The following is a 27781-nucleotide window of genomic DNA, read 5'->3' as shown; positions in this document are numbered from 1 at the left end:
CCAATTTAGCAATTTCATAATTTAGTGGTTCCTGCTATATCAGAGCTATTTGAAATCTATCCCAAAAAGGGTATATAATATTGAAGGTGCACATAGGGTCATTCAGAATAACTTCACACACACGCTTCTGTGCATTTCCAAGTCTAATTCTGTCACTAAATCCATACCGGTGACCCAGCGCCTAAATACTAGGCCTCAAATTTAATTCCCTCTAAATCTCTCGTTACCCACCGCTGTACTGTTGTTGCTGGGCAAGATATTTAGTGTCCGTCAAAGCACATTTTTTGTTCTGGGTTGAAGTACAATTCCCAATTTAGCAATTTCATAATTTAGTGGTTTCTGCTATATCAGAGCTATTTGAAATCTATCCCTAAAAGGGTATATAATATTGAAGGTGCACATAGGGTCATTCAGAATAACTTCACACACACCCGCTACTGTGTATTTCCAAGTCTAATTCTGTCACTAAATCCATACCGGTGACCCAGCGCCTAAATACTAGGCCTCAAATTTAATTCCCTCTAAATCTCTCGTTACCCACCGCTGTACTGTTGTTGCTGGGCAAGATATTTAGTGTCCGTCAAAGCACATTTTTTGTTCTGGGTTGAAGTACAATTCCCAATTTAGCAATTTCATAATTTAGTGGTTTCTGCTATATCAGAGCTATTTGAAATCTATCCCTAAAAGGGTATATAATATTCAAGGTGCACATTGGGTCATTCAGAATAACTTCACACACACACGCTTCTGTGCATTTCCAAGTCTAATTCTGTCACTAAATCCATACCGGTCACCCAGCGCCTAAATACTAGGCCTCAAACGCAGCCGCCTGTCTACAGCCAATGTGGACAAGCTGACGTTCATAAAAATGAACCAGGCATGGATCCCACAGGATCTGTCCGTCCCTTGTCCAGATTAGACATTAACTACCTCCCCTTAACCATATATTATTGGACTCCAGGGCACTTCCTCATTCAATCCTATTTTTATTTTCATTTTACCATTATATTGCGAGGCTACCCAAAGTTGAATGAACCTCTCCTCTGTCTGGGTGCCGGGGCCTAAATATATGCCAATGGACTGTTCCAATGTTGGGTGATGTGAAGCCTGATTCTCTGCTATGACATGCAGACTGATTCTCTGCTGACATGAAGCCAGATCCTCTGTTACGGGACCTCTCTCCTCTGCCTGTGTGCTGGGCCTAAATTTATGAAAATGGACTCTTACAGTGGTGGGTGACGTGAAGCCTGATTCTCTGCTATGATATGAAGACTGATTCTCTGCTGACATGAAGCCAGATTGTCTGTTACGGGACCTCTCTCCTCTGCCTGGGTGCTGGGCCTAAATATATGCCAATGGACTGTTGCAGTGGTGGCTGACGTGAAGCCTCATTCTCTGCTATGACATGCAGACTGATTCTCTGCTGACATGAAGCCAGATTGTCTGTTACGGGACCTCTCTCCTCTGCCTGGGTGCTGGGTAGTGTTGAGCGCGAATATTCGAAAAGCAAATTTTTTTCGCGAATATCGCAACTTCGCGATTTCGCGAATATTTCGAATATAGTGCTATATATTCGTAAAAACGAATATTCGTTTTTTGTTTTTTCCCCCCCCCACAAAATTACAGTACACATATAATTGATTGTTTCCCAAAGGTCCAACAGCTCAGATCTTACTCACATTGCCTAGAAAGTGATTGAGGCGCGAATCTTCGTAAGGCGATTTTATTAGCGCACATGCGAATATCGGCACGTCCCAGAACAGAGGCAAAGGGCTTTGCATTCATACATTAGTGAATTGAGTTGCGAATCTTCGTAAGGCGATTTTATTAGCGCACATGCGAATATCGGCACGTCCCAGAACAGAGGCAAAGGGCTTTGCATTCATACATTAGTGAATTGAGTTGCGAATCTTCGTAAGGCGATTTTATTAGCGCACATGCGAATATCTACACTTGTCCCAGAACAGAGGCAAAGGGCTTTGCATTCATACATTAGTGATTGAATTGAGCTGCGAATCTTCGTAAGGCGATTTTATTAACGCAAATGCAAATATCTACACTTGTCCCCAGAACAGAGAGGCAAAGGCCTGTGCATTCATATAGTATAGCACCATATTCGCGAATACGTAGAACTTCGTAAAATTCGATTTACGAATATTCGTATTTTTTATTTTACTTTCCACCTTACAGATTACATTGATCTGTACTCTGTCAACTACTGTCATCACCCCCCACTGTATCTCGATTGATTCCCAAAAGTCTCACATTCCCTAGAAAGTGATTGAGTTGCGAATCTTCGTAAGGCGATTTTATTAGCGCACATGCGAATATCTACACTTGTCCCAGAACAGAGGCAAAGGGCTTTGCATTCATACATTAGTGATTGAATTGAGCTGCGAATCTTCGTAAGGCGATTTTATTAACGCAAATGCAAATATCTACACTTGTCCCCAGAACAGAGAGGCAAAGGCCTGTGCATTCATATAGTATAGCACCATATTCGCGAATACGTAGAACTTCGTAAAATTTGATTAACGAAAATTCGTATTTTTTATTTTACTTTCCACCTTACAGATTACATTGATCTGTACTCTGTCAACTACTGTCATCACCCCCCACTGTATCTCGATTGATTCCCAAAAGTCTCACATTCCCTAGAAAGTGATTGAGGTGCGAATCTTCGTAAGGCGATTTTATTAGCGCACATGCGAATATCTACACTTGTCCCAGAACAGAGGCAAAGGGCATTGCATTCATACATTAGTGATTGAATTGAGTTGCGAATCTTCGTAAGGCGATTTCATTAGCGCACATGTGAATTTTGCATAGCATATGTATTATGCGATGCGAAAATTCGAATTATCGCATATGCGAAATAATAACGAATTTGAATAATCGCGAATATTTTACGAATATTCTTTCGAATATTCACAAAATTTCGCGAATTCGAATATGGGACATGCCGCTCAACACTAGTGCTGGGCCTAAATTTATGACAATGGACTGTTGCAGTGGTGGGTGACGTGAAGCCTGATTCTCTGCTATGACATGCAGACTGATTCTCTGCTGACATGAAGCCAGATTGTCTGTTACGGGACCTCTCTCCTCTGCCTGGGTGCTGGGCCTAAATATATGCCAATGGACTGTTGCAGTGGTGGCTGACGTGAAGCCTCATTCTCTGCTATGACATGCAGACTAATTCTCTGCTGACATGAAGACAGATTCTCTGTTACGGGACCTCTCTCCTCTGCCTGGGTGCCGGGGCCTAAATATCTGAGAATGGACTGTTCCAGTGGTGGGTGACGGGAAGCCAGATTCTCTGCTATGGAACCTCTCTCCAATTGATTTTGGTTAATTTTTATTTATTTAATTTTTATTTTTATTCATTTCCCTATCCACATTTGTTTGCAGGGGATTTACCTACATGTTGCTGCCTTTTGCAGCCCTCTAGCTCTTTCCTGGGCTGTTTTACAGCCTTTTTAGTGCCGAAAAGTTCGGGTCCCCATTGACTTCAATGGGGTTCGGGTTCGGGACGAAGTTCGGATCGGGTTCGGATCCCGAACCCGAACATTTCCGGGATGTTCGGCCGAACTTCTCGAACCCGAACATCCAGGTGTTCGCTCAACTCTACTCCTGTCCTGATCTTACCCCTAGCTAATTTCAGATTGTGCCCCCTTGTTCTTGTGTTTATTATGTGCATTATTATACATTTGGAAATATTGAACTTCAGTTTACATTTTTTGGACCACTTACCTAGTGAAGCTAAAACTTTTTCAGTGTTAAACCCCTCCAGGAATATCAACCATACTACACACTCTTGTTATCAGCAGACAAATCTTACCCAAACCTACAAAAATATTAAAAACAATAGGACCCAGGATTGATACTTGAGGTACAGCACTTGTGACTCATATCTCCTCAGAATGTACCCCATTAACAACAACACTCTGATATCTATCAAACAGCCAACTGCAGATCTATGGAAATATCCAGAAACTCAGTAATTTTGCATAGTTTATTTGCCTATTTAGATTCTGGAGCATTGAGCTGACATGTTTGCGATGAGATATTAAATCAGTAGAGAAGATTTCTTGGGTGACAGCTGAGAATTCATGGATGACAGCTGGGGCATTACTTAATTTCAAAGGCATTACCAAATACTCGCAGGAACTTCATGGCTATTGAAGGTGTTTTATCACTCATCACCTTTGCCAATTTGAATCTGGTTGTAGGCCCCACAGAAACCCAATTTAGTAAAGATCTTGGCACCACGCAATTTGCTCTTGGTGTTCAGGTAGACCCGTATGGGCCAGCAAGGTCCATGGCTTGAGCTTACTGTTATGGACCTTTCCATTTTTCAACTGAACCTTTAATTCACATAATCTCTTTGGTGTATAAAATGCTGCTACTGGGGGAAATGGAGCGCCTCAAACCTGGATTTATCGACTGATGGGAAGAGGAACTTTACTGTAGTTTCACCACAGATGAATGGAATAAATCATTACCACTATCTCATACTGTTTCTAGCAGCATACTGGATCTTAACTACAAAATCCTCCCCCAAAAAGTTTAGTTGCACAAAATGTTTCCCTCAATGTAACATTTGTGCTGGCATCTCATGCAGGCTCCTGCTCCTTGCAGCCCCAAAGAAGGCTTTCAGTAGAGTCCTCCCTGTTTCCCTACCCCTTCCTAGTGGAACGCCTTTCTTTATATAAAAGAAGAAAACCCCACCACACCCTACAGTATTGGCGTTGGAGGTACTGAGAGTCGGGGAAAATACAGACCAGGGGAGGGGGGCCAAGAAACCCATTGTGATATCTCAAAGTCTGAATAAAGTGGCAGGGAGGGTGAGTACTCTGATGGCGATTCGTGGCTGGACAGGTGCATGGGGGACCTGCACTTCCTGGATTTCATGGTCGCTGTTATGGCACCCAACAGGTGAGCTTTAGTGTTAGGACCCATCTTATAGAGATCGCCTTGGCGTGCGGCAGACGGACTCAAATGATTTTGTACAAAATGTATTTGCTAAGCATCTCTAAGTTATTAGCATAGCATTTGCAATGTAATATACTTTTGTACTCTACTTTTGGTTTGTAGAGTGCTGTTGCACCATGTGTTTGTCAGGATGTGGAAGTCACATAGGGGTGCTAAGGAGGAGGCAACATCAGAGGAGGCCGGTGGCGGCAGCAATAAAGAACACAGGCAAATTACCTCCCATAGAACAGCCAGGGCCATGTTTGCATTGGGATCTGGTGATGCAGCTGACACTGTGTCTGGGTGAGGCCCAGAATGTGCCAGAGCTAAGCCAAGCTCAGCTGCCAGTAGCAATGTGCAAGCAGCTCCCATGTAGCTTTTTTTTTTCTCCACAAGGTGGGCACACAAAACCACAGCCACGTGTAAGATGTGCAGGATTAAAATAATCTGAGGCCGTTTACACACAATCAAAGGTACCAGAGCTATATTTCAGCACATGAGGAAGCGTCACGGATCCTTTGGGAAAATACAATTGGCCAGCATTCCTAATCAGAACAAGTTTGTCCTCCTCTTGGTCCTCTTTGTGGCAGCCAACCCGCATCACCAACCAATACAGTGTCCTTGTCATCATAATCATTACCTTTTTCTCTTGCTAAGACTCCTGCTTGTCTGTTGCTTCATCGTGAGACATCTTTAACAGAATGTTTGGCCATGAAAAAACTTTTCTCCACCAGCAATTAGCATGTCTACAAGATAAACCCGCACCTGGCCAGGTTGATAGGTGCAGGGTGAGGCCAATCAGCCAGAAGAGCGACCAGGTTCGGGCCTACCTAAACTCTGGCCTGTCTTTGGTTCTCTGACTTCATGGACTTCTGGGCAGGCCAGGGCCGTCTTTGCCGCAGGGCAAAAGGGGCAGCTGCCCCGGACCCAGTTGCTCCTGGGGGCCCAAGAGAGCTCAGTTTTCCGACTCCCATTCACTATACAGTCTTCAGAACAATTTACAAGCAAGCACGTCGGCGCCGTCACGTGGTAAAGGGGGTATGACTCACAGCAGCCTGGTCTCCGCCTCTGGAGCTAATGGGATTGGGTGGTGAGTCACGGACTCACTCACCTTACACAGCAAGACCTGCCACTGCCGCGCCAGGAGGATGAGGTAGGTAGAGCACACATATTGACTTTATTTTTATTAAAAATTTAGACCGGTCAGTCGGTCACCGAATTATTAATTAACTCCATTCATAAATTAGTGGGGGATTATTATAGAGACGGCCCCAGGAGACATAAGGGGTTGGGTTCTATCTGTCTGCTGCTGAACTGTGGCCTGGGGCCACATTTACTAATCTTTGCTCAGGAGGGCCCTCATAAATAAAGACCCACATGTGTCTGCTGGCCTGCAGCCTGGTAGAGACCTGTGTCATGTCATGTGTGATGTGCATCCCAATTATGCCATACATACGTGTGCAGATACTGGTCCTGTACTCCTGTGAGGCTGCAAGGCAGGGGTGTGGTGTGGACCACTCCTGAGACTGCATGGCAGGCCTCATGCACACAACCCATTCACTGTGTGTTGTGTGTTGTGGTGGAGGGCGTGATTGCATGCTAGGGTGTGTGAAGGCAGGATCCAGGGGGCCCAAGTAAATTCTTGCCCAGGGTCCAATCAATATTAAAGACAGCCCTGGGGCAGGCAGAATGGAACCGTGGCTCAAACTGGCAAAGTACACTCTCTTCTTTCTTGCCCAGCCTTCAGTATTAATTTGTAGAGTGTTTTTAGCATCACAGGGAGCGTAGCGACACAGCAATGAACCAAGTTGTCCTCGGTCAGTGTCAAAATATCACTTTTGTAAAAATGAACCAAGTCTGAATTTAGGAGAATTTTCCCAATGAATAGATCTGGCTTTGTCGACAGTGCCCCATCTTGCCATTATTGCTGTCGGCCTTCTTGCCGTCCTGCCTACTATAATGTTGCCTGCCTACCATCATTTTCCATATGGTTGTTGCTTCTGCCTCTGTTTTGTCACTGCTGCCATCATGTCATGGTTACTGCGAGCCTACCATCATGTTTTGTACAGCTGCTGCTACCTTCATCATGCCACTGCCTCCTTCATGCAAATGCTGATGCCTAACTACCATCATGTTTTGTACGACTGTGTCTGCCTCCATTATGCTACTACCTGCATACCAACGTGTTCCATATAGCTGCTGCCTCCATCATGCCTCTGTCACTATCATGCCACTGCTGCTGCCTGCCTACCATCATCTTCCGTAAAGCAGCTGCTGCATCAAGCTGCTGCCTGCCAACTTGTACCATGTGGCTGCCGCCACCGCCTCAATTGCTGCTCATGCTGCTAGTCCTCTGCTGCCACTACTATTAATGCTACACATCTGCCACTATTATCACTACCGCCACCACCACTACTACTACTATTACTACCATTACCCAGAGACGGCCGACCTACAGGACTGCCTTGTATTTTCCATGCTATGCTGCCTCTGCTGCCACATGCCACAATTATCCTACCCTTTCTACATCCACACTGCGCTGCTGTTGCTCCCATTTAAAAGGGAGAATTTTATTGGCTCGTTCACAATGAGCCGCATCTTCTTCTGACAGTTAATACTTGTGCATGTTGTACGGGCAGGCATTCTGACTCCATCAATGCATCATTTTTGAATGCTTGGTCCTATGTCAGTGTCACTCAGACTGCTATTGCTGTCATTGGGTCTACAGCTTGGCGAGGGTAGTAGAAAAAGCAAACATTCATACAAAGTAAAACAGATAATGTTTTCCTAAAAACTAAAGGTTGTCATTAGGGATGAGCGAACTCGAACTGTATAGTTCGGGTTCGTACCGAATTTTGGGGTGTCCGTGACACGGACCCGAACCCGGACATTTTCGTAAAAGTCCGGGTTCGGGTTCGGTGTTCGTCGCTTTCTTCGCGCTTTTGTGACGCTTTCTTGGCGCTTTTTGAAAGGCTGCAAAGCAGCCAATCAACAAGCGTCATACTACTTGCCCCAAGAGGCCATCACAGCCATGCCTACTATTGGCATGGCTGTGATTGGCCAGAGCACCATGTGACCCAGCCTCTATTTAAGCTGGAGTCACATAGCGCCGCCCGTCACTCTGCTCTGATTAGCGTAGGGAGAGGTTGCGGCTGCGACAGTAGGGCGAGATTAGGCAGATTAACTCCTCCAAAGGACTTGATTAACTGATCGATCTGCAGCTGTGGATCATTGAGCTGCTGATCCTCAATTGCTCACTGTTTTTAGGCTGCACAGACCGTTTGTCAGTCTCATTTTTCTGGGGTGATCGGCGGCCATTTTGTGTCTTGTGGTGCGCCAGCACAAGCTGCGACCAAGTGCATTTAACCCTCAATGGTGTGGTTGTTTTTTGGCTAAAGCCTACATCAGGGTGAAGCTGTGACACCAAGTGCATTTAACCAGCAATAGTCTGTTCATTTTTTGGCCATATACAAAATCAGGGGCAAGCTGCGCCTGTCACCAAGTGCATTTAACCCTCAATGGTGTGGTTGTTTTTTGGCTAAAGCCTACATCAGGGTGAAGCTGTCACACCAAGTGCATTTAACCAGCAATAGTCTGTTCATTTTTTGGCCATATACAAAATCAGGGGCAAGCTGCGCCTGTCACCAAGTGCATTTAACCCTCAATGGTGTGGTTGTTTTTTGGCTAAAGCCTACATCAGGGTGAAGCTGTCACACCAAGTGCATTTAACCAGCAATAGTCTGTTCATTTTTTGGCCATATACAAAATCAGGGGCAAGCTGCGCCTGTCACCAAGTGCATTTAACCCTCAATGGTGTGGTTGTTTTTTGGCTAAAGCCTACATCAGGGTGAAGCTGTCACACCAAGTGCATTTAACCAGCAATAGTCTGTTCATTTTTTGGCCATATCCCAGTCTAATTCTGTCACTAAATCCATACCGGTCACCCAGCGCCTAAATACTAGGCCTCAAATTTATATCCAGCTAAATCTGTCCCTAGTGCTGTAGCTGGGCGAGTTATTTAGTGTCCGTTCAAGCACATTTCTTGTTCTGGGTTGAAATACAATTCCCAATTTAGCAATTTCATAATTTAGTGGTTCCTGCTATATCAGAGCTCTTTGAAATCTATCCCAAAAAGGGTATATAATATTGAAGGTGCACATAGGGTCATTCAGAGTAACTTCACACACACCCGCTACTGTGTATTTCCAAGTCTAATTCTGTCACTAAATCCATACCGGTGACCCAGCGCCTAAATACTAGGCCTCAAATTTAATTCCCTCTAAATCTCTCGTTACCCACCGCTGTACTGTTGTTGCTGGGCAAGATATTTAGTGTCCGTCAAAGCACATTTTTTGTTCTGGGTTGAAGTACAATTCCCAATTTAGCAATTTCATAATTTAGTGGTTTCTGCTATATCAGAGCTATTTGAAATCTATCCCAAAAAGGGTATATAATATTGAAGGTGCACATAGGGTCATTCAGAATAACTTCACACACACCCGCTACTGTGTATTTCCAAGTCTAATTCTGTCACTAAACCCATACCTGTCACCCAGCGCCTAAATACTAGGCCTCAAATTTAAATCCCTCTAAATCTCTCGTTACCGTTGTCCTGTTGTAGCTGGGAAAGTTATTTAGTGCCCGTCAAAGCACATTTTTTGTTCTGGGTTGAAGTACAATTCCCAATTTAGCAATTTCATAATTTAGTGGTTCCTGCTATATCAGAGCTATTTGAAATCTATCCCAAAAAGGGTATATAATATTGAAGGTGCACATAGGGTCATTCAGAATAACTTCACACACACCCGCTACTGTGTATTTCCAAGTCTAATTCTGTCACTAAACCCATACCTGTCACCCAGCGCCTAAATACTAGGCCTCAAATTTAAATCCCTCTAAATCTCTCGTTACCGTTGTCCTGTTGTAGCTGGGAAAGTTATTTAGTGCCCGTCAAAGCACATTTTTTGTTCTGGGTTGAAGTACAATTCCCAATTTAGCAATTTCATAATTTAGTGGTTCCTGCTATATCAGAGCTATTTGAAATCTATCCCAAAAAGGGTATATAATATTGAAGGTGCACATAGGGTCATTCAGAATAACTTCACACACACCCGCTACTGTGTATTTCCAAGTCTAATTCTGTCACTAAATCCATACCGGTGACCCAGCGCCTAAATACTAGGCCTCAAATTTAATTCCCTCTAAATCTCTCGTTACCCACCGGTGTACTGTTGTTGCTGGGCAAGATATTTAGTGTCCGTCAAAGCACATTTTTTGTTCTGGGTTGAAGTACAATTCCCAATTTAGCAATTTCATAATTTAGTGGTTTCTGCTATATCAGAGCTATTTGAAATCTATCCCAAAAAGGGTATATAATATTGAAGGTGCACATAGGGTCATTCAGAATAACTTCACACACACCCGCTACTGTGTATTTCCAAGTCTAATTCTGTCACTAAACCCATACCTGTCACCCAGCGCCTAAATACTAGGCCTCAAATTTAAATCCCTCTAAATCTCTCGTTACCGTTGTCCTGTTGTAGCTGGGAAAGTTATTTAGTGCCCGTCAAAGCACATTTTTTGTTCTGGGTTGAAGTACAATTCCCAATTTAGCAATTTCATAATTTAGTGGTTCCTGCTATATCAGAGCTATTTGAAATCTATCCCAAAAAGGGTATATAATATTGAAGGTGCACATAGGGTCATTCAGAATAACTTCACACACACCCGCTACTGTGTATTTCCAAGTCTAATTCTGTCACTAAATCCATACCGGTGACCCAGCGCCTAAATACTAGGCCTCAAATTTAATTCCCTCTAAATCTCTCGTTACCCACCGCTGTACTGTTGTTGCTGGGCAAGATATTTAGTGTCCGTCAAAGCACATTTTTTGTTCTGGGTTGAAGTACAATTCCCAATTTAGCAATTTCATAATTTAGTGGTTTCTGCTATATCAGAGCTATTTGAAATCTATCCCTAAAAGGGTATATAATATTGAAGGTGCACATAGGGTCATTCAGAATAACTTCACACACACCCGCTACTGTGTATTTCCAAGTCTAATTCTGTCACTAAACCCATACCTGTCACCCAGCGCCTAAATACTAGGCCTCAAATTTATATCCAGCTAAATCTGTCCCTAGTGCTGTAGCTGGGCGAGTTATTTAGTGTCCGTTCAAGCACATTTCTTGTTCTGGGTTGAAATACAATTCCCAATTTAGCAATTTCATAATTTAGTGGTTCCTGCTATATCAGAGCTCTTTGAAATCTATCCCAAAAAGGGTATATAATATTGAAGGTGCACATTGGGTCATTCAGAATAACTTCACACACACGCTTCTGTGCATTTCCAAGTCTAATTCTGTCACTAAATCCATACCGGTGACCCAGCGCCTAAATACTAGGCCTCAAATTTAATTCCCTCTAAATCTCTCGTTACCCACCGCTGTACTGTTGTTGCTGGGCAAGATATTTAGTGTCCGTCAAAGCACATTTTTTGTTCTGGGTTGAAGTACAATTCCCAATTTAGCAATTTCATAATTTAGTGGTTTCTGCTATATCAGAGCTATTTGAAATCTATCCCTAAAAGGGTATATAATATTGAAGGTGCACATAGGGTCATTCAGAATAACTTCACACACACCCGCTACTGTGTATTTCCAAGTCTAATTCTGTCACTAAATCCATACCGGTGACCCAGCGCCTAAATACTAGGCCTCAAATTTAATTCCCTCTAAATCTCTCGTTACCCACCGGTGTACTGTTGTTGCTGGGCAAGATATTTAGTGTCCGTCAAAGCACATTTTTTGTTCTGGGTTGAAGTACAATTCCCAATTTAGCAATTTCATAATTTAGTGGTTTCTGCTATATCAGAGCTATTTGAAATCTATCCCTAAAAGGGTATATAATATTGAAGGTGCACATAGGGTCATTCAGAATAACTTCACACACACCCGCTACTGTGTATTTCCAAGTCTAATTCTGTCACTAAACCCATACCTGTCACCCAGCGCCTAAATACTAGGCCTCAAATTTAAATCCCTCTAAATCTCTCGTTACCGTTGTCCTGTTGTAGCTGGGAAAGTTATTTAGTGCCCGTCAAAGCACATTTTTTGTTCTGGGTTGAAGTACAATTCCCAATTTAGCAATTTCATAATTTAGTGGTTCCTGCTATATCAGAGCTATTTGAAATCTATCCCAAAAAGGGTATATAATATTGAAGGTGCACATTGGGTCATTCAGAATAACTTCACACACACGCTTCTGTGCATTTCCAAGTCTAATTCTGTCACTAAATCCATACCGGTGACCCAGCGCCTAAATACTAGGCCTCAAATTTAATTCCCTCTAAATCTCTCGTTACCCACCGTTGTACTGTTGTTGCTGGGCAAGATATTTAGTGTCCGTCAAAGCACATTTTTTGTTCTGGGTTGAAGTACAATTCCCAATTTAGCAATTTCATAATTTAGTGGTTCCTGCTATATCAGAGCTATTTGAAATCTATCCCAAAAAGGGTATATAATATTGAAGGTGCACATTGGGTCATTCAGAATAACTTCACACACACGCTTCTGTGCATTTCCAAGTCTAATTCTGTCACTAAATCCATACCGGTGACCCAGCGCCTAAATACTAGGCCTCAAATTTAATTCCCTCTAAATCTCTCGTTACCCACCGCTGTACTGTTGTTGCTGGGCAAGATATTTAGTGTCCGTCAAAGCACATTTTTTGTTCTGGGTTGAAGTACAATTCCCAATTTAGCAATTTCATAATTTAGTGGTTTCTGCTATATCAGAGCTATTTGAAATCTATCCCTAAAAGGGTATATAATATTGAAGGTGCACATAGGGTCATTCAGAATAACTTCACACACACCCGCTACTGTGTATTTCCAAGTCTAATTCTGTCACTAAATCCATACCGGTGACCCAGCGCCTAAATACTAGGCCTCAAATTTAATTCCCTCTAAATCTCTCGTTACCCACCGTTGTACTGTTGTTGCTGGGCAAGATATTTAGTGTCCGTCAAAGCACATTTTTTGTTCTGGGTTGAAGTACAATTCCCAATTTAGCAATTTCATAATTTAGTGGTTTCTGCTATATCAGAGCTATTTGAAATCTATCCCTAAAAGGGTATATAATATTCAAGGTGCACATTGGGTCATTCAGAATAACTTCACACACACACGCTTCTGTGCATTTCCAAGTCTAATTCTGTCACTAAATCCATACCGGTCACCCAGCGCCTAAATACTAGGCCTCAAATTTATATCCCGCTGAATTTGAATACAATACATTGGGCCAAATAATATATTTGTTGTTGTGGTGAACCATAACAATGAGAAAAACATCTAGTAAGGGACGCGGACGTGGACATGGTCGTGGTGGTGTTAGTGGACCCTCTGGTGCTGGGAGAGGACGTGGCCGTTCTGCCACATCCACACGTCCTAGTGTACCAACTACTTCAGGTCCCAGTAGCCGCCAGAATTTACAGCGATATATGGTGGGGCCCAATGCCGTTCTAAGGATGGTAAGGCCTGAGCAGGTACAGGCATTAGTCAATTGGGTGGCCGACAGTGGATCCAGCACGTTCACATTATCTCCCACCCAGTCTTCTGCAGAAAGCGCACAGATGGCGCCTGAAAACCAACCCCATCAGTCTGTCACATCACCCCCATGCATACCAGGGAAACTGTCTCAGCCTCAAGTTATGCAGCAGTCTCTTATGCTGTTTGAAGACTCCGCTGGCAGGGTTTCCCAAGGGCATCCACCTAGCCCTTCCCCAGCGGTGAAAGACATAGAATGCACTGACGCACAACCACTTATGTTTCCTGATGATGAGGACATGGGAATACCACCTCAGCATGTCTCTGATGATGACGAAACACAGGTGCCAACTGCTGCGTCTTTCTGCAGTGTGCAGACTGAACAGGAGGTCAGGGATCAAGACTGGGTGGAAGACGATGCAGGGGACGATGAGGTCCTAGACCCCACATGGAATGAAGGTCGTGCCACTGACTTTCACAGTTCGGAGGAAGAGGCAGTGGTGAGACCGAGCCAACAGCGTAGCAAAAGAGGGAGCAGTGGGCAAAAGCAGAACACCCGCCGCCAAGAGACTCCGCCTGCTACTGACCGCCGCCATCTGGGACCGAGCACCCCAAAGGCAGCTTCAAGGAGTTCCCTGGCATGGCACTTCTTCAAACAATGTGCTGACGACAAGACCCGAGTGGTTTGCACGCTGTGCCATCAGAGCCTGAAGCGAGGCATTAACGTTCTGAACCTGAGCACAACCTGCATGACCAGGCACCTGCATGCAAAGCATGAACTGCAGTGGAGTAAACACCTTAAAACCAAGGAAGTCACTCAGGCTCCCCCTGCTACCTCTTCTGCTGCTGCCGCCTCGGCCTATTCTGCTGCTGCCGCCTCGGCCTCTTCCTCCGCCTCTGGAGGAACGTTGGCACCTGCCGCCCAGCAAACAGGGGATGTACCACCAACACCACCACCACCACCTCCGTCACCAAGCGTCTCAACCATGTCACACGCCAGCGTTCAGCTCTCCATCTCACAAACATTTGATAGAAAGCGTAAATTCCCACCTAGCCACCCTCGATCCCTGGCCCTGAATGCCAGCATTTCTAAACTACTGGCCTATGAAATGCTGTCATTTAGGCTGGTGGACACAGACAGCTTCAAACAGCTCATGTCGCTTGCTGTCCCACAGTATGTTGTTCCCAGCCGGCACTACTTCTCCAAGAGAGCCGTGCCTTCCCTGCACAACCAAGTATCCGATAAAATCAAGTGTGCACTGCGCAACGCCATCTGTAGCAAGGTCCACCTAACCACAGATACGTGGACCAGTAAGCACGGCCAGGGACGCTATATCTCCCTAACTGCACACTGGGTAAATGTAGTGGCAGCTGGGCCCCAGGCGGAGAGCTGTTTGGCGCACGTCCTTCCGCCGCCAAGGATCGCAGGGCAACATTCTTTGCCTCCTGTTGCCACCTCCTCCTTCTCGGCTTCCTCCTCCTCTTCTTCCACCTGCTCATCCAGTCAGCCACACACCTTCACCACCAACTTCAGCACAGCCCGGGGTAAACGTCAGCAGGCCATTCTGAAACTCATATGTTTGGGGGACAGGCCCCACACCGCACAGGAGTTGTGGCGGGGTATAGAACAACAGACCGACGAGTGGTTGCTGCCGGTGAGCCTCAAGCCCGGCCTGGTGGTGTGTGATAATGGGCGAAATCTCGTTGCAGCTCTGGGACTAGCCAATTTGACGCACATCCCTTGCTTGGCGCATGTGCTGAATTTGGTGGTGCAGAAGTTCATTCACAACTACCCCGACATGTCAGAGCTGCTGCATAAAGTGCGGGCCGTCTGTTCGCGCTTCCGGCGTTCACATCCTGCTGCTGCTCGCCTGTCTGCGCTACAGCGTAACTTCGGCCTTCCCGCTCACCGCCTCATATGCGACGTGCCCACCAGGTGGAACTCCACCTTGCACATGCTGGACAGACTGTGCGAGCAGCAGCAGGCCATAGTGGAGTTTCAGCTGCAGCACGCACGGGTCAGTCGCACTACAGAACAGCACCACTTCACCACCAATGACTGGGCCTCCATGCGAGACCTGTGTGCCCTGTTGCGCTGTTTCGAGTACTCCACCAACATGGCCAGTGGCGATGACACCGTTATCAGCGTTACAATACCACTTCTATGTCTCCTTGAGAAAACACTTAGGGCGATGATGGAACAGGAGGTGGCCCAGGAGGAGGAGGAGGAGGATGAGGAAGAGGGGTCATTTTTAGCACTTTCAGGCCAGTCTCTTCGAAGTGACTCAGAGGGAGGTTTTTTGCAACAGCAGAGGCCAGGTACAAATGTGGCCAGCCAGGGCCCACTACTGGAGGACGAGGAGGACGAGGATGAGGAGGAGGTGGAGGAGGATGAGGATGAAGCATGGTCACAGCGGGGTGGCACCCAACGCAGCTCGGGTCCATCACTGGTGCGTGGCTGGGGGGAAAGGCAGGACGATGACGATACGCCTCCCACAGAGGACAGCTTGTCCTTACCCCTGGGCAGCCTGGCACACATGAGCGACTACATGCTGCAGTGCCTGCGCAACGACAGCAGAGTTGCCCACATTTTAACCTGTGCGGACTACTGGGTTGCCACCCTGCTGGATCCACGCTACAAAGACAATGTGCCCACCTTACTTCCTGCACTGGAGCGTGATAGGAAGATGCGCGAGTACAAGCGCACGTTGGTAGACGCGCTACTGAGAGCATTCCCAAATGTCACAGGGGAACAAGTGGAAGCCCAAGGCCAAGGCAGAGGAGGAGCAAGAGGTCGCCAAGGCAGCTGTGTCACGGCCAGCTCCTCTGAGGGCAGGGTTAGCATGGCAGAGATGTGGAAAACTTTTGTCAACACGCCACAGCTAACTGCACCACCACCTGATACGCAACGTGTTAGCAGGAGGCAACATTTTACTAACATGGTGGAACAGTACGTGTGCACACCCCTCCACGTACTGACTGATGGTTCGGCCCCATTCAACTTCTGGGTCTCTAAATTGTCCACGTGGCCAGAGCTAGCCTTTTATGCCTTGGAGGTGCTGGCCTGCCCGGCAGCCAGCGTTTTGTCTGAACGTGTATTCAGCACGGCAGGGGGCGTCATTACAGACAAACGCAGCCGCCTGTCTACAGCCAATGTGGACAAGCTGACGTTCATAAAAATGAACCAGGCATGGATCCCACAGGACCTGTCCGTCCCTTGTCCAGATTAGACATTAACTACCTCCCCATAACCATATATTATTGGACTCCAGGGCACTTCCTCATTCAATCCTATTTTTATTTTCATTTTACCATTATATTGCGATGCTACCCAAAGTTGAATGAACCTCTCCTCTGCCTGTGTGCTAGGCCTAAATATATGCCAATGGACTGTTGCAGTGGTGGCTGACATGAAGCCTGATTCTCTGCTATGACATGCAGACTAATTCTCTGCTGACATGAAGCCAGATTGTCTGTTACGGGACCTCTCTCCTCTGCCTGGGTGCTGGGCCTAAATTTATGACAATGGACTGTTGCAGTGGTGGCTGACGTGAAGCCTGATTCTCTGCTATGACATGCAGACTGATTCTCTGCTGTCATGAAGCCAGATTGTCTGTTACGGGACCTTTCTCCTCTACCTGGGTTCTGGGCCTAAATTTATGAAAATTGACTCTTACAGTGGTGGGTGACGTGAAGCCTGATTCTCTGCTATGATATGAAGACTGATTCTCTGCTGACATGAAGCCAGATTGTCTGTTACGGGACCTTTCTCCTCTGCCTGGGTTCTGGGCCTAAATTTATGAAAATTGACTCTTACAGTGGTGGGTGACGTGAAGCCTGATTCTCTGCTATGATATGAAGACTGATTCTCTGCTGACATGAAGCCAGATTGTCTGTTACGGGACCTTTCTCCTCTGCCTGGGTTCTGGGCCTAAATTTATGAAAATTGACTCTTACAGTGGTGGGTGACGTGAAGCCTGATTCTCTGCTATGATATGAAGACTGATTCTCTGCTGACATGAAGCCAGATTGTCTGTTACGGGACCTTTCTCCTCTGCCTGGGTTCTGGGCCTAAATTTATGAAAATTGACTCTTACAGTGGTGGGTGACGTGAAGCCTGATTCTCTGCTATGATATGAAGACTGATTCTCTGCTGACATGAAGCCAGATTGTCTGTTACGGGACCTTTCTCCTCTGCCTGGGTTCTGGGCCTAAATTTATGAAAATTGACTCTTACAGTGGTGGGTGACGTGAAGCCTGATTCTCTGCTATGATATGAAGACTGATTCTCTGCTGACATGAAGCCAGATTGTCTGTTACGGGACCTTTCTCCTCTGCCTGGGTTCTGGGCCTAAATTTATGAAAATTGACTCTTACAGTGGTGGGTGACGTGAAGCCTGATTCTCTGCTATGATATGAAGACTGATTCTCTGCTGACATGAAGCCAGATTGTCTGTTACGGGACCTTTCTCCTCTGCCTGGGTTCTGGGCCTAAATTTATGAAAATTGACTCTTACAGTGGTGGGTGACGTGAAGCCTGATTCTCTGCTATGATATGAAGACTGATTCTCTGCTGACATGAAGCCAGATTGTCTGTTACGGGACCTTTCTCCTCTGCCTGGGTTCTGGGCCTAAATTTATGAAAATTGACTCTTACAGTGGTGGGTGACGTGAAGCCTGATTCTCTGCTATGATATGAAGACTGATTCTCTGCTGACATGAAGCCAGATTGTCTGTTACGGGACCTCTCTCCTCTGCCTGGGTGCTGGGCCTAAATATATGCCAATGGACTGTTGCAGTGGTGGCTGACGTGAAGCCTCATTCTCTGCTATGACATGCAGACTAATTCTCTGCTGACATGAAGACAGATTCTCTGTTACGGGACCTCTCTCCTCTGCCTGGGTGCCGGGGCCTAAATATCTGAGAATGGACTGTTCCAGTGGTGGCTGACGTGAAGCCTCATTCTCTGCTATGACATGCAGACTAATTCTCTGCTGACATGAAGACAGATTCTCTGTTACGGGACCTCCCTCCTCTGCCTGGGTGCTGGGCCTAAATATATGCCAATGGACTGTTGCAGTGGTGGCTGACGTGAAGCCTCATTCTCTGCTATGACATGCAGACTAATTCTCTGCTGACATGAAGACAGATTCTCTGTTACGGGACCTCCCTCCTCTGCCTGGGTGCTGGGCCTAAATATATGCCAATGGACTGTTGCAGTGGTGGCTGACGTGAAGCCTCATTCTCTGCTATGACATGCAGACTGATTCTCTGCTGACATGAAGCCAGATTCTCTGTTACGGGACCTCTCTCCTCTGCCTGTGTGTGTGCTGGGCCTAAATATATGCCAATGGACTGTTGCAGTGGTGGCTGACGTGAAGCCTCATTCTCTGCTATGACATGCAGACTGATTCTCTGCTGACATGAAGCCAGATTCTCTGTTACGGGACCTCTCTCCTCTGCCTGTGTGTGTGCTGGGCCTAAATATATGCCAATGGACTGTTGCAGTGGTGGCTGACGTGAAGCCTCATTCTCTGCTATGACATGCAGACTAATTCTCTGCTGACATGAAGACAGATTCTCTGTTACGGGACCTCCCTCCTCTGCCTGGGTGCTGGGCCTAAATATATGCCAATGGACTGTTGCAGTGGTGGCTGACGTGAAGCCTCATTCTCTGCTATGACATGCAGACTGATTCTCTGCTGACATGAAGCCAGATTCTCTGTTACGGGACCTCTCTCCTCTGCCTGTGTGTGTGCTGGGCCTAAATATATGCCAATGGACTGTTGCAGTGGTGGCTGACGTGAAGCCTCATTCTCTGCTATGACATGCAGACTGATTCTCTGCTGACATGAAGCCAGATTCTCTGTTACGGGACCTCTCTCCTCTGCCTGTGTGTGTGCTGGGCCTAAATATATGCCAATGGACTGTTGCAGTGGTGGCTGACGTGAAGCCTCATTCTCTGCTATGACATGCAGACTAATTCTCTGCTGACATGAAGACAGATTCTCTGTTACGGGACCTCCCTCCTCTGCCTGGGTGCTGGGCCTAAATATATGCCAATGGACTGTTGCAGTGGTGGCTGACGTGAAGCCTCATTCTCTGCTATGACATGCAGACTAATTCTCTGCTGACATGAAGACAGATTCTCTGTTACGGGACCTCTCTCCTCTGCCTGGGTGCCGGGGCCTAAATATCTGAGAATGGACTGTTCCAGTGGTGGGTGACGGGAAGCCAGATTCTCTGCTATGGAACCTCTCTCCAATTGATTTTGGTTAATTTTTATTTATTTAATTTTTATTTTAATTCATTTCCCTATCCACATTTGTTTGCAGGGGATTTACCTACATGTTGCTGCCTTTTGCAGCCCTCTAGCTCTTTCCTGGGCTGTTTTACAGCCTTTTTAGTGCCGAAAAGTTCGGGTCCCCATTGACTTCAATGGGGTTCGGGTTCGGGACGAAGTTCGGATCGGGTTCGGATCCCGAACCCGAACATTTCCGGGATGTTCGGCCGAACTTCTCGAACCCGAACATCCAGGTGTTCGCTCAACTCTAGTTGTCATATAACAATCTCCAGGGCAGTTGGAGCCAACCTGGTTTGACCCCCAACCCTTTTTGAAAAAAAAAATAGGGTGTCTCAGACATGCAGACAGCAAGTGTCTGCTTACCAAAAGCTGGGGCAAGCACAGTGATTACCGGTAATAAAGTAATTTGGGCTTTCTGCAAAAGGAAAACAGTCTCCCATTTTGCTTTGACAGCGAGGGTATAAAAGCATTACTATCCAGAAATCATCAGACTTCTTCATGCGAATGATGTGCCTGTCATACAGCTTGCTATTCTGGCCAGTGTGCCTGAGGACCCATTCCTTTCTGGCTCCAGTCCCCACTCAGATGATTGGCCATCGTGGCAGGTGTTGTCATCCTCATCATCATCCTCCTCCTACTCCTCCACCATTCATTCTCTCTTCTACTTCTGTAGCAGCTCTTCATCCTCATCTTCATCATCCTTGGGACTTTCTCCTTATGGAGCTACAGGGCAGCCAGCAAGATGCGAAAGCTTTGATTCTTTCACCATTATCCCTTGTTGCATCAGCATGAGCATCTGTTCTAAGATAATGAAATAATTTATTCCGCACATGTCTCTACTGGCAAATTCAAAGGGCTTCAGTACATGACAGGCGTCTTTGATGAGCGGCCACTGACTGACCTCGAAAACAACACATGCTCTCTGCTGAGATGGTCTGGTGTATGACAAAACATGCAGAAATGTAAATAATTGAAAACCGCCTACACAACGCGTATTGTTATCATTTTAATAATATGTGGCTCAACGCGTTTCGAAGGTCTAAAGCCCTCTTCTTCAGGAGTGCTTGGAACAAGTTTCTAGGACCAGTCTGGAGTGTTCCAAGCACTCCTGAAGAAGAGGGCTTTAGACCCTCGAAACGCGTTGAGCCACATATTATTAAAATGATTGGCCAGAAGCCACTTGTGTAGGCAGTGTTCAATTATTTACATTTCTGCATGTGATCCTGGCTGGGGGGAAAAGTAGACCCAGGTGTTTTTGAATTGATCCTGGTGACTGCACCCCCCCCCCCCTCCCCCGTGAAGTGAGTGCATTTGATTTTATTATTCTTATTTTATAATTATCATCTGTCGACATCACCATTACAAGGTTGTGTTGCTACTCTTAAACTCTTGGCTCTTTTATTAGACCTAGGTGAAGGTCCTTTTATTTTATACTTATTTCATATATATAACTAAGAACAAATTCTAATCCCCATCACATCCAGTGACTAAGGGATTTGGCGCCTATTACGTGTTTTCCCTTTCTTTTTAACAGGTGCGAAGGGTTCTCCTTTTTTTCCTTTCTACACCACCTCTATTTCTCCACAGTGGGCAAGGGTACCCTTGACCCACCGAAACACTTGTGCGGCCTACCCTATTCTATAGTTGGAGACCAGCATAACTCCTATATACACTACTTGTCAGAAATCTCACCTCCACCCCCTGGCGCCTCTGTTAGCCTCTACTTCAGGTACTCTTTTCGTGTTACCTGGTCCGCCTTTAAGACCAGAGAACTCCAACTGTACCTTAATCCTCTCTTTTTTATATTCCTATATTTGCATTAGGTTTATGTACACCATGCTGGGAGTATGTGTTACAGTATTTCCCCCAAATGCTTCGATGTTCCAGTCATTGTCGTTGACCACCTTGCCAAGTTGGAGTTGGTGGGGAGAAAGCCAGTTTGATGTTTGTGGCTTCTTTCACCCAGGCCAATCAGCTGTAACACCACGTGGCAATGCTTTACTTTACACATATGATAGAAGGGAGGGGAGTGGGAGCATTGCTCTGCCCTGCTGCTGTTGGGGATGGGAGGATGTCCATGGAGGAAGCGGATAAGGACCTGGTGTGGGAAACAGACCAACATAAATGTAGAAGCTGGCTGTCCACAGTGATGCATATTAATGGAAAGTTGAGTAGAAGCAAATAGTGTGGCAGAAAATGTGACCAATCAACAGGTATAACCGCAGCCTTGAAAGGATTGTCAACAAAAAGCCTTTCAAGATTTTTTTGATATGTATAATATTAGAGTGATGTACTAATCAGTGTGATCAGTGTGGTGTACTAATAATCATTGCGATGTGTTTAATAATGTTTGATGTGTGTAATAATTAAAGTTATGTGTATAATAGGATAATGTATTAATCATGTATATAATGAGTGTGATGTGTACAATATTCAGTGTGATACGTGCAAATCAGTCTGCTAGGTGCGATAATCAGGGTGGTGTACATAATACACTGTGTGCTGTATATGATAATGTTCTGGGTTATTACAGGTTTATCAGAACTGCTCGTGTATTGAATCCATGGGCTTCCCATCGGTAAATTCATCCATGAAGCTTGGCTCGTGTCCTCGTGGTGACAATTGTGACACAATGTTTCTCATCTATGTGATTATACGAGTCTTCACTAGTTTTATATTTTCAATCAGCGGAAATGTCACCTTCGTCATTATTCTCTGGTGAGTCTCAGCATTTATAAAGGACATTTTCTTGGTCACTGGAATGGGGAAAAAAATATATTGGCACCTACTTCATTTACAGGAGACAAGGAAAGGTAGCACTAACCATACCTACATGATTTACGAGGAAATATAGGCAGGCAGTACTGCCTGTGTTACACCATTTACAGGAAGATACAAGTGGTTCTATCTGTACATACTGTATATCATTTACAGGAAAAACTGAGTGGCAGTACTATCAGTACCTACATCTTTTACACAGAGCGAGAGGCAGGCAGTACTGTCGGTGCCTACATCATTTATAAGGAGAGACAGGGAGGCAGTACAATCAGTACCTACATCAGTTACAGGGAATGACAGGGAGGCAGTACAATCAGTACCTACATCAGTTACAGGGAATGACAGGGAGGCAGTACAATCAGTACCTACATCAGTTACAGGGAATGACAGGGAGGCAGTACAATCAGTACCTACATCATTTACAGGGAATGACAGGGAGGCAGTACAATCAGTACCTACATCATTTACAGTGAGAGAGGAAAAGAAAGGAAGACAGTACTATCTGTGCCTTCCTCATTTAAAGGAGTGTCTCAGCAAATGGCATTTATCATGTAGGCAAAATTAATACAAGGCACTTACTTGCCATATTGTCTCATTTGCTGGCTTGATTAATATTTCCATCACATTATACAGTGCTCATTTCTATAGTTACGACCACCCTGCGATCCAGCAGTGGTGGTTGTGCTTGCACACTATAAGAAAGTGCAGACCGCTCTGGTGGCCGGGACCGCGGAATATGTATATCTCTTCTAACTCCTCTCTGCTTCCCTACAGGTGCGTATCTCCAGCACTGCGGTCTCTGGCTGTCGGTGTCTACATGTTACTGATCAGAGTAATAGGTAAGTAGATGTCATGAGTGGTAATAATGGAGGTCACATACCTGTAAAAAGGAGTGACAACTACAATGCCCGATAACAATGACAGCCACAGTGCCACAACAACAAACGGCAAACATTTGTAATGTGCTTTTCTCACACAAGGGAGCAGGGATCCTTGTGGGGCAGGGAAGTCAGTGGCTACCCTATAAGCGTTCATCCTCAACATCCACTATGGTCAATTTCATAGGAAACCCACACAAACACTTGGTGAACATACAAACTCCATGCAGATGTTGACCTCGGCTAGATTTTAGCCCAGGTCCCCTACAGTAATTATTGAGAAACCATGCTCACATAACAGTGACAGCCACAATGCTGCAATAAGGCTCCATTCACACGTCCGCAAAATGGTTCCACATCCGTTCCGCAATTTTGCGGACCGTGTGCGGACCCATTCATTCTCTATGGGGACAGAATGGATGCGGACAGCACACAGTGTGCTGTCTGCATCCGCATTGCGGGGCGCATCTCCGATCTTCGGGTCTGCAGCTCCGCAAAAGATAGAACATGTCCTATTCTTGTCCGCAGCTTGCATTTCTATAGGGGTGCCGGGCTGATGTGTTGCGGACCCGCAATTTGCGGGTCCGCAACACATGACGGACGTGTGAATGGACCCTTACAGTGATAGCTACAGTGCCTCATAAGAATGACATTCACAGTATCTTTATAACAGTGACAGCCACGGAACCCCATAATAGTAACAGCCACATAGCTCCCATAGCTGTGACATCCAGGGTACCCCGATAACAGCGACAGCCCTAGCACACCCTTAAAGGGGGTTTTCAGGATTTTAATATTGATGACCCATCCTCAGGAGAGGTCATCAATTTCAGATTGCTGGGGGTCTGACACCCAACTGACCCCTCTTATCAGCTGGTTAAGGCAGCTCTGAACCTGGTCAACCCCTTTAACAGGTACAGCTTTCCCTCTACTTAGGGGTATGGCCATTTCAGAGAGTACCAGCTCTAATCTTACACTGTATTTTGTTCTTCTGCAGCTGGAATCCCATCTCCGATTTACTTTGGGGCTCTCATTGACAGAACCTGCCTTAAGTGGGGGACAACAGTCTGTGGAGGGAGGGGAGCGTGTCGTTTGTATGACACCCACTCTTTCAGGTAATGAGAACTTATAAAAAACATAAAACACCCCATAATAAAAGTGTATAGAATTGGTGAACTTTTAATGGATAACGTTAAAAATAATCATATGTAGCTTAAAAACAGGGTAGAGCTCTCATTAAGCCAACTTGATTGATGATACACGTGGAGCACTTCTGCCACTCTCCTTGCTCAGCTTTCCTTGCTATTTCATTTTTTTTTTTGTATTTTGGCTTATTTTTTAGGATTGTATCTGACTTTGTGCAGTTTTTACTACTTTGCTATTTTTGTTTGGTCTACCACTTTATTTCACAGCCAGGGGTGGACTGGCTATAGACCCTACAGGGAGATTTCCCGGGGGGCCACCCAAGCCCTCTTATCTGCCGTCTGCCAGATACGTAATGAGCAGTAATGAAGGCAGTGAGAATCGAGTACTCCTGTACCCGACCAGCGACTACACATGCCCTCCTGAATTAATTTGCTGTGGCCCGAATCTCAACTTCCCAGTCTGCCCATATGCACAGTACTTGCATGATCTGTATTATTACATTGATGTTCTGATACTCAGCTTATCCTGCTCGGCAGTCTATTAATTTATTGTTATGGGGGACTGGTTTTAGGGTTGTGCCTAATAATGTTTCACATTTTTGGTGATTTTAATGCTTTTACTGCTTGCTCTTTGTATATGTACTGTATAAAATGTATCTATATGTTGCTTTTATTAAGTTATGATTCTTCTCTGTACGTCCACCTCTGCTTTTTTTATGTACTTTACATACATATGGTGAGGTTATGTAGCACCCTGCATGTGTTAGTTGTGCCAGCCCATTTGTCTACGATTTATTTTTAGCATATATGTTTCCCTTAGAAAACTGGCATATTACGTTTGAGCATTTGGTAAAGTAAGTAAACTGACTTGCGTATTAGTTGTCATTGCTTGCACCTTTATGGAGAGCTCTACCCTGTGCTTTAAATGTGCAGATAATTAATTTTAAATGTATTCATTAAAAGTTAACTTTCATAGTAACTATCCTCAAATTCTACATATATTTTAAGTAACTTGGGGTGGTCTGTGGACTAAGATTAACTGTGGTGTATAATATATATATATATATATATATATATATATCCACTGGGTCTATAATAAAGGGGAGTGGCCAGGGGGCATTATATATCTAAGCCAGACACATCTCCTAACCATAGAATGAAATCCAGCCATAATAAAGGTAAAGGATGGGATACTATTATACATTATAGCATCAAGATGGATTTGGAAGGTAGAGTATTATGGATAAAGTTAAGACGTCACATGAGGTGGGTGTCTGTAATGAATGGGGCAGAGTGCTAAATTCAAGGTTGCGGGATTCATGATGAAAGGGGCGAGGAGTAGGGGTTCAGAGTATATTATAAAGGTTGGAGGGGTCATGTTGGAGGGTATGAAAAAGGATGATGGGAGAAAGTAGGGTCCTTATATCACTTGACATTCCATAATTGTCAGCCTCCTCTTTCCTTGCAGGAACACCTACCTGGGCCTCAGCACCGGGTTAAGGGCCCCATCCATCATCTTATTTCTCTGCTTTATATTTATGGTAAAGAAAAAGTTTCCTGAGAAAAATAGGAATGAGCAAGAAAACGGCGCAAAGGAACCAGCACACCCTGAAGATGGCAGAAAAGGAGTATATGACACTCCTGAAATAGAGAAACAGACGTCAATGTAGTTATCAACCTCGTAGTACATGAGAGGCACTGAATCTGTAATATTATTGTTGTGTGAGGACATTACCCAGATGTACATGTAGAGAGATGATGTAGATAAAATAGTTGTCTTATGTCTAATGGTCACATGACTCAAGATATCACATGTTCTAACAGATTGTGCCAATAAACTTCACAGGAGTCCACAGGTTCCTTGTGCCTCCTTCAGTCCTGGTAGTTGTTATGCCCCAGGGACTCCAAGAGGTAAATATGTGTAATTATAATTGACTTCAAAGGATTTGCAACTAAGTATTACATGGTGAAAGTTTGATTTATGATTATTATTCTGTCCCATTACTTTTGGTTCCTTAACAAGTGGGAGGCACATATGCAAACTGTTGTAATTCCTACACCGTTCACCTGATTTGGATGTAAATACCCTCAAAATAAAGCTGACAGTCTGCAGTTACAGCACATCTTGTTCGTTTCATTTCAAATCCATTGTGGTGGTGTATAGAGCCCAAAATCTTAGAATTGTATCGATGTCCCAATATATATGGACCTGACTGTATGTGTAATGGTGGAAGCTGTGGGGGAGCCCCAGCCTTTATATCATGCAAGAGTAGAGGGGGAATCTGGCCAGTTCTCTCAAACGAGTTGTTAAAAGTTCGTCCAGTTTTGAAAAAAAAAAAGAAGAAAACAGGATACCTGCCTGGATCCCTTAAATGACAGTGGGAGCCAAACATCACTTTCAACTGGATCAGCATCCTCAGGATGCTGATCCAGTAGATACCGGTACATATGGGAGGCCAGGGAGTCATAAAACTTAAGGCCAACAGCATGGCCATTTGCAGCATAGCACCCAGAATGTCAGTGTTTCGGTAGGAAGCACAATAATATCACTGCATCACACCACCTGCATTTGAAAGCTGACTCCAAAAGCTCAGGTACGAAAGATCTATTATTTTCTATGGAGGCACTACAAAGGATGAAGGGGTAATATTGCATATGAGGGGTCACTTTAAAGGATGAAGGGGTGCTATAACATATGAGGAGGCACTATCTAATATATAAAGCTGAGTGTATGTGTGTATGTCCGCTAAAGGAATCCGCACCGTCACATTTACAATCACGAACTTTGGCACACAGGTACATCAGGTGTCCAGGAAGTTTTAGACCAGGTCTCAGCTCTCAAGGACGTACCATTCCTAAGACATTCCGAAAAAATGCATTAGCCAATAGAAGCTTGGTCACATGACCCTTCGCAGGTCCTCCAGCCTCCACATACACAGTTTTACTCCAGGTTTCCATAACAGCCCAGGCATTTATCTTCACTGCTGTAGGAGAGCTTTAAAGGAAATCTGTCACCAGGATAATAGCTATTGAAGTAAAGCCATGGCCTAATAGCACTTATCCTCTGAAAGTCCAGTTTATTTGGTATGCAAATGAGCCAGTAAGGCGCCCAGAGGGGCGTCACTCTTGCAGGAATTAGCCCAGACATACCCCCTGC

General features: G+C 45.1%; 1 protein-coding gene across 6 annotated transcripts in view; it reads left to right on the top strand.

The window, feature by feature from the left end:
• LOC122928542 (solute carrier organic anion transporter family member 1C1-like) overlaps positions 1 to 26688 on the top strand; it is a 214205-nt gene extending 187517 nt beyond the window's left edge. For all 6 annotated transcript variants that reach the window (XM_044281480.1, XM_044281477.1, XM_044281479.1 and 3 more), the window contains 4 exons: positions 22357 to 22541; positions 23376 to 23440; positions 24477 to 24594; positions 26093 to 26688. In XM_044281480.1, the coding sequence (XP_044137415.1) occupies positions 22357 to 22541; positions 23376 to 23440; positions 24477 to 24594; positions 26093 to 26294 (570 nt within the window). In that variant the 3' untranslated portion in view covers positions 26295 to 26688. The remainder of the gene's footprint in view (positions 1 to 22356; positions 22542 to 23375; positions 23441 to 24476; positions 24595 to 26092) is intronic.
• The last annotated feature ends 1093 nt before the right edge of the window (positions 26689 to 27781 follow it).

The sequence above is a fragment of the Bufo gargarizans genome, chromosome 2 (genome assembly GCF_014858855.1).
Source record: "Bufo gargarizans isolate SCDJY-AF-19 chromosome 2, ASM1485885v1, whole genome shotgun sequence".
Classification (NCBI taxonomy): Eukaryota; Metazoa; Chordata; class Amphibia; order Anura; family Bufonidae; genus Bufo; species Bufo gargarizans.
This window is presented reverse-complemented; position numbering and strand designations above follow the sequence as displayed.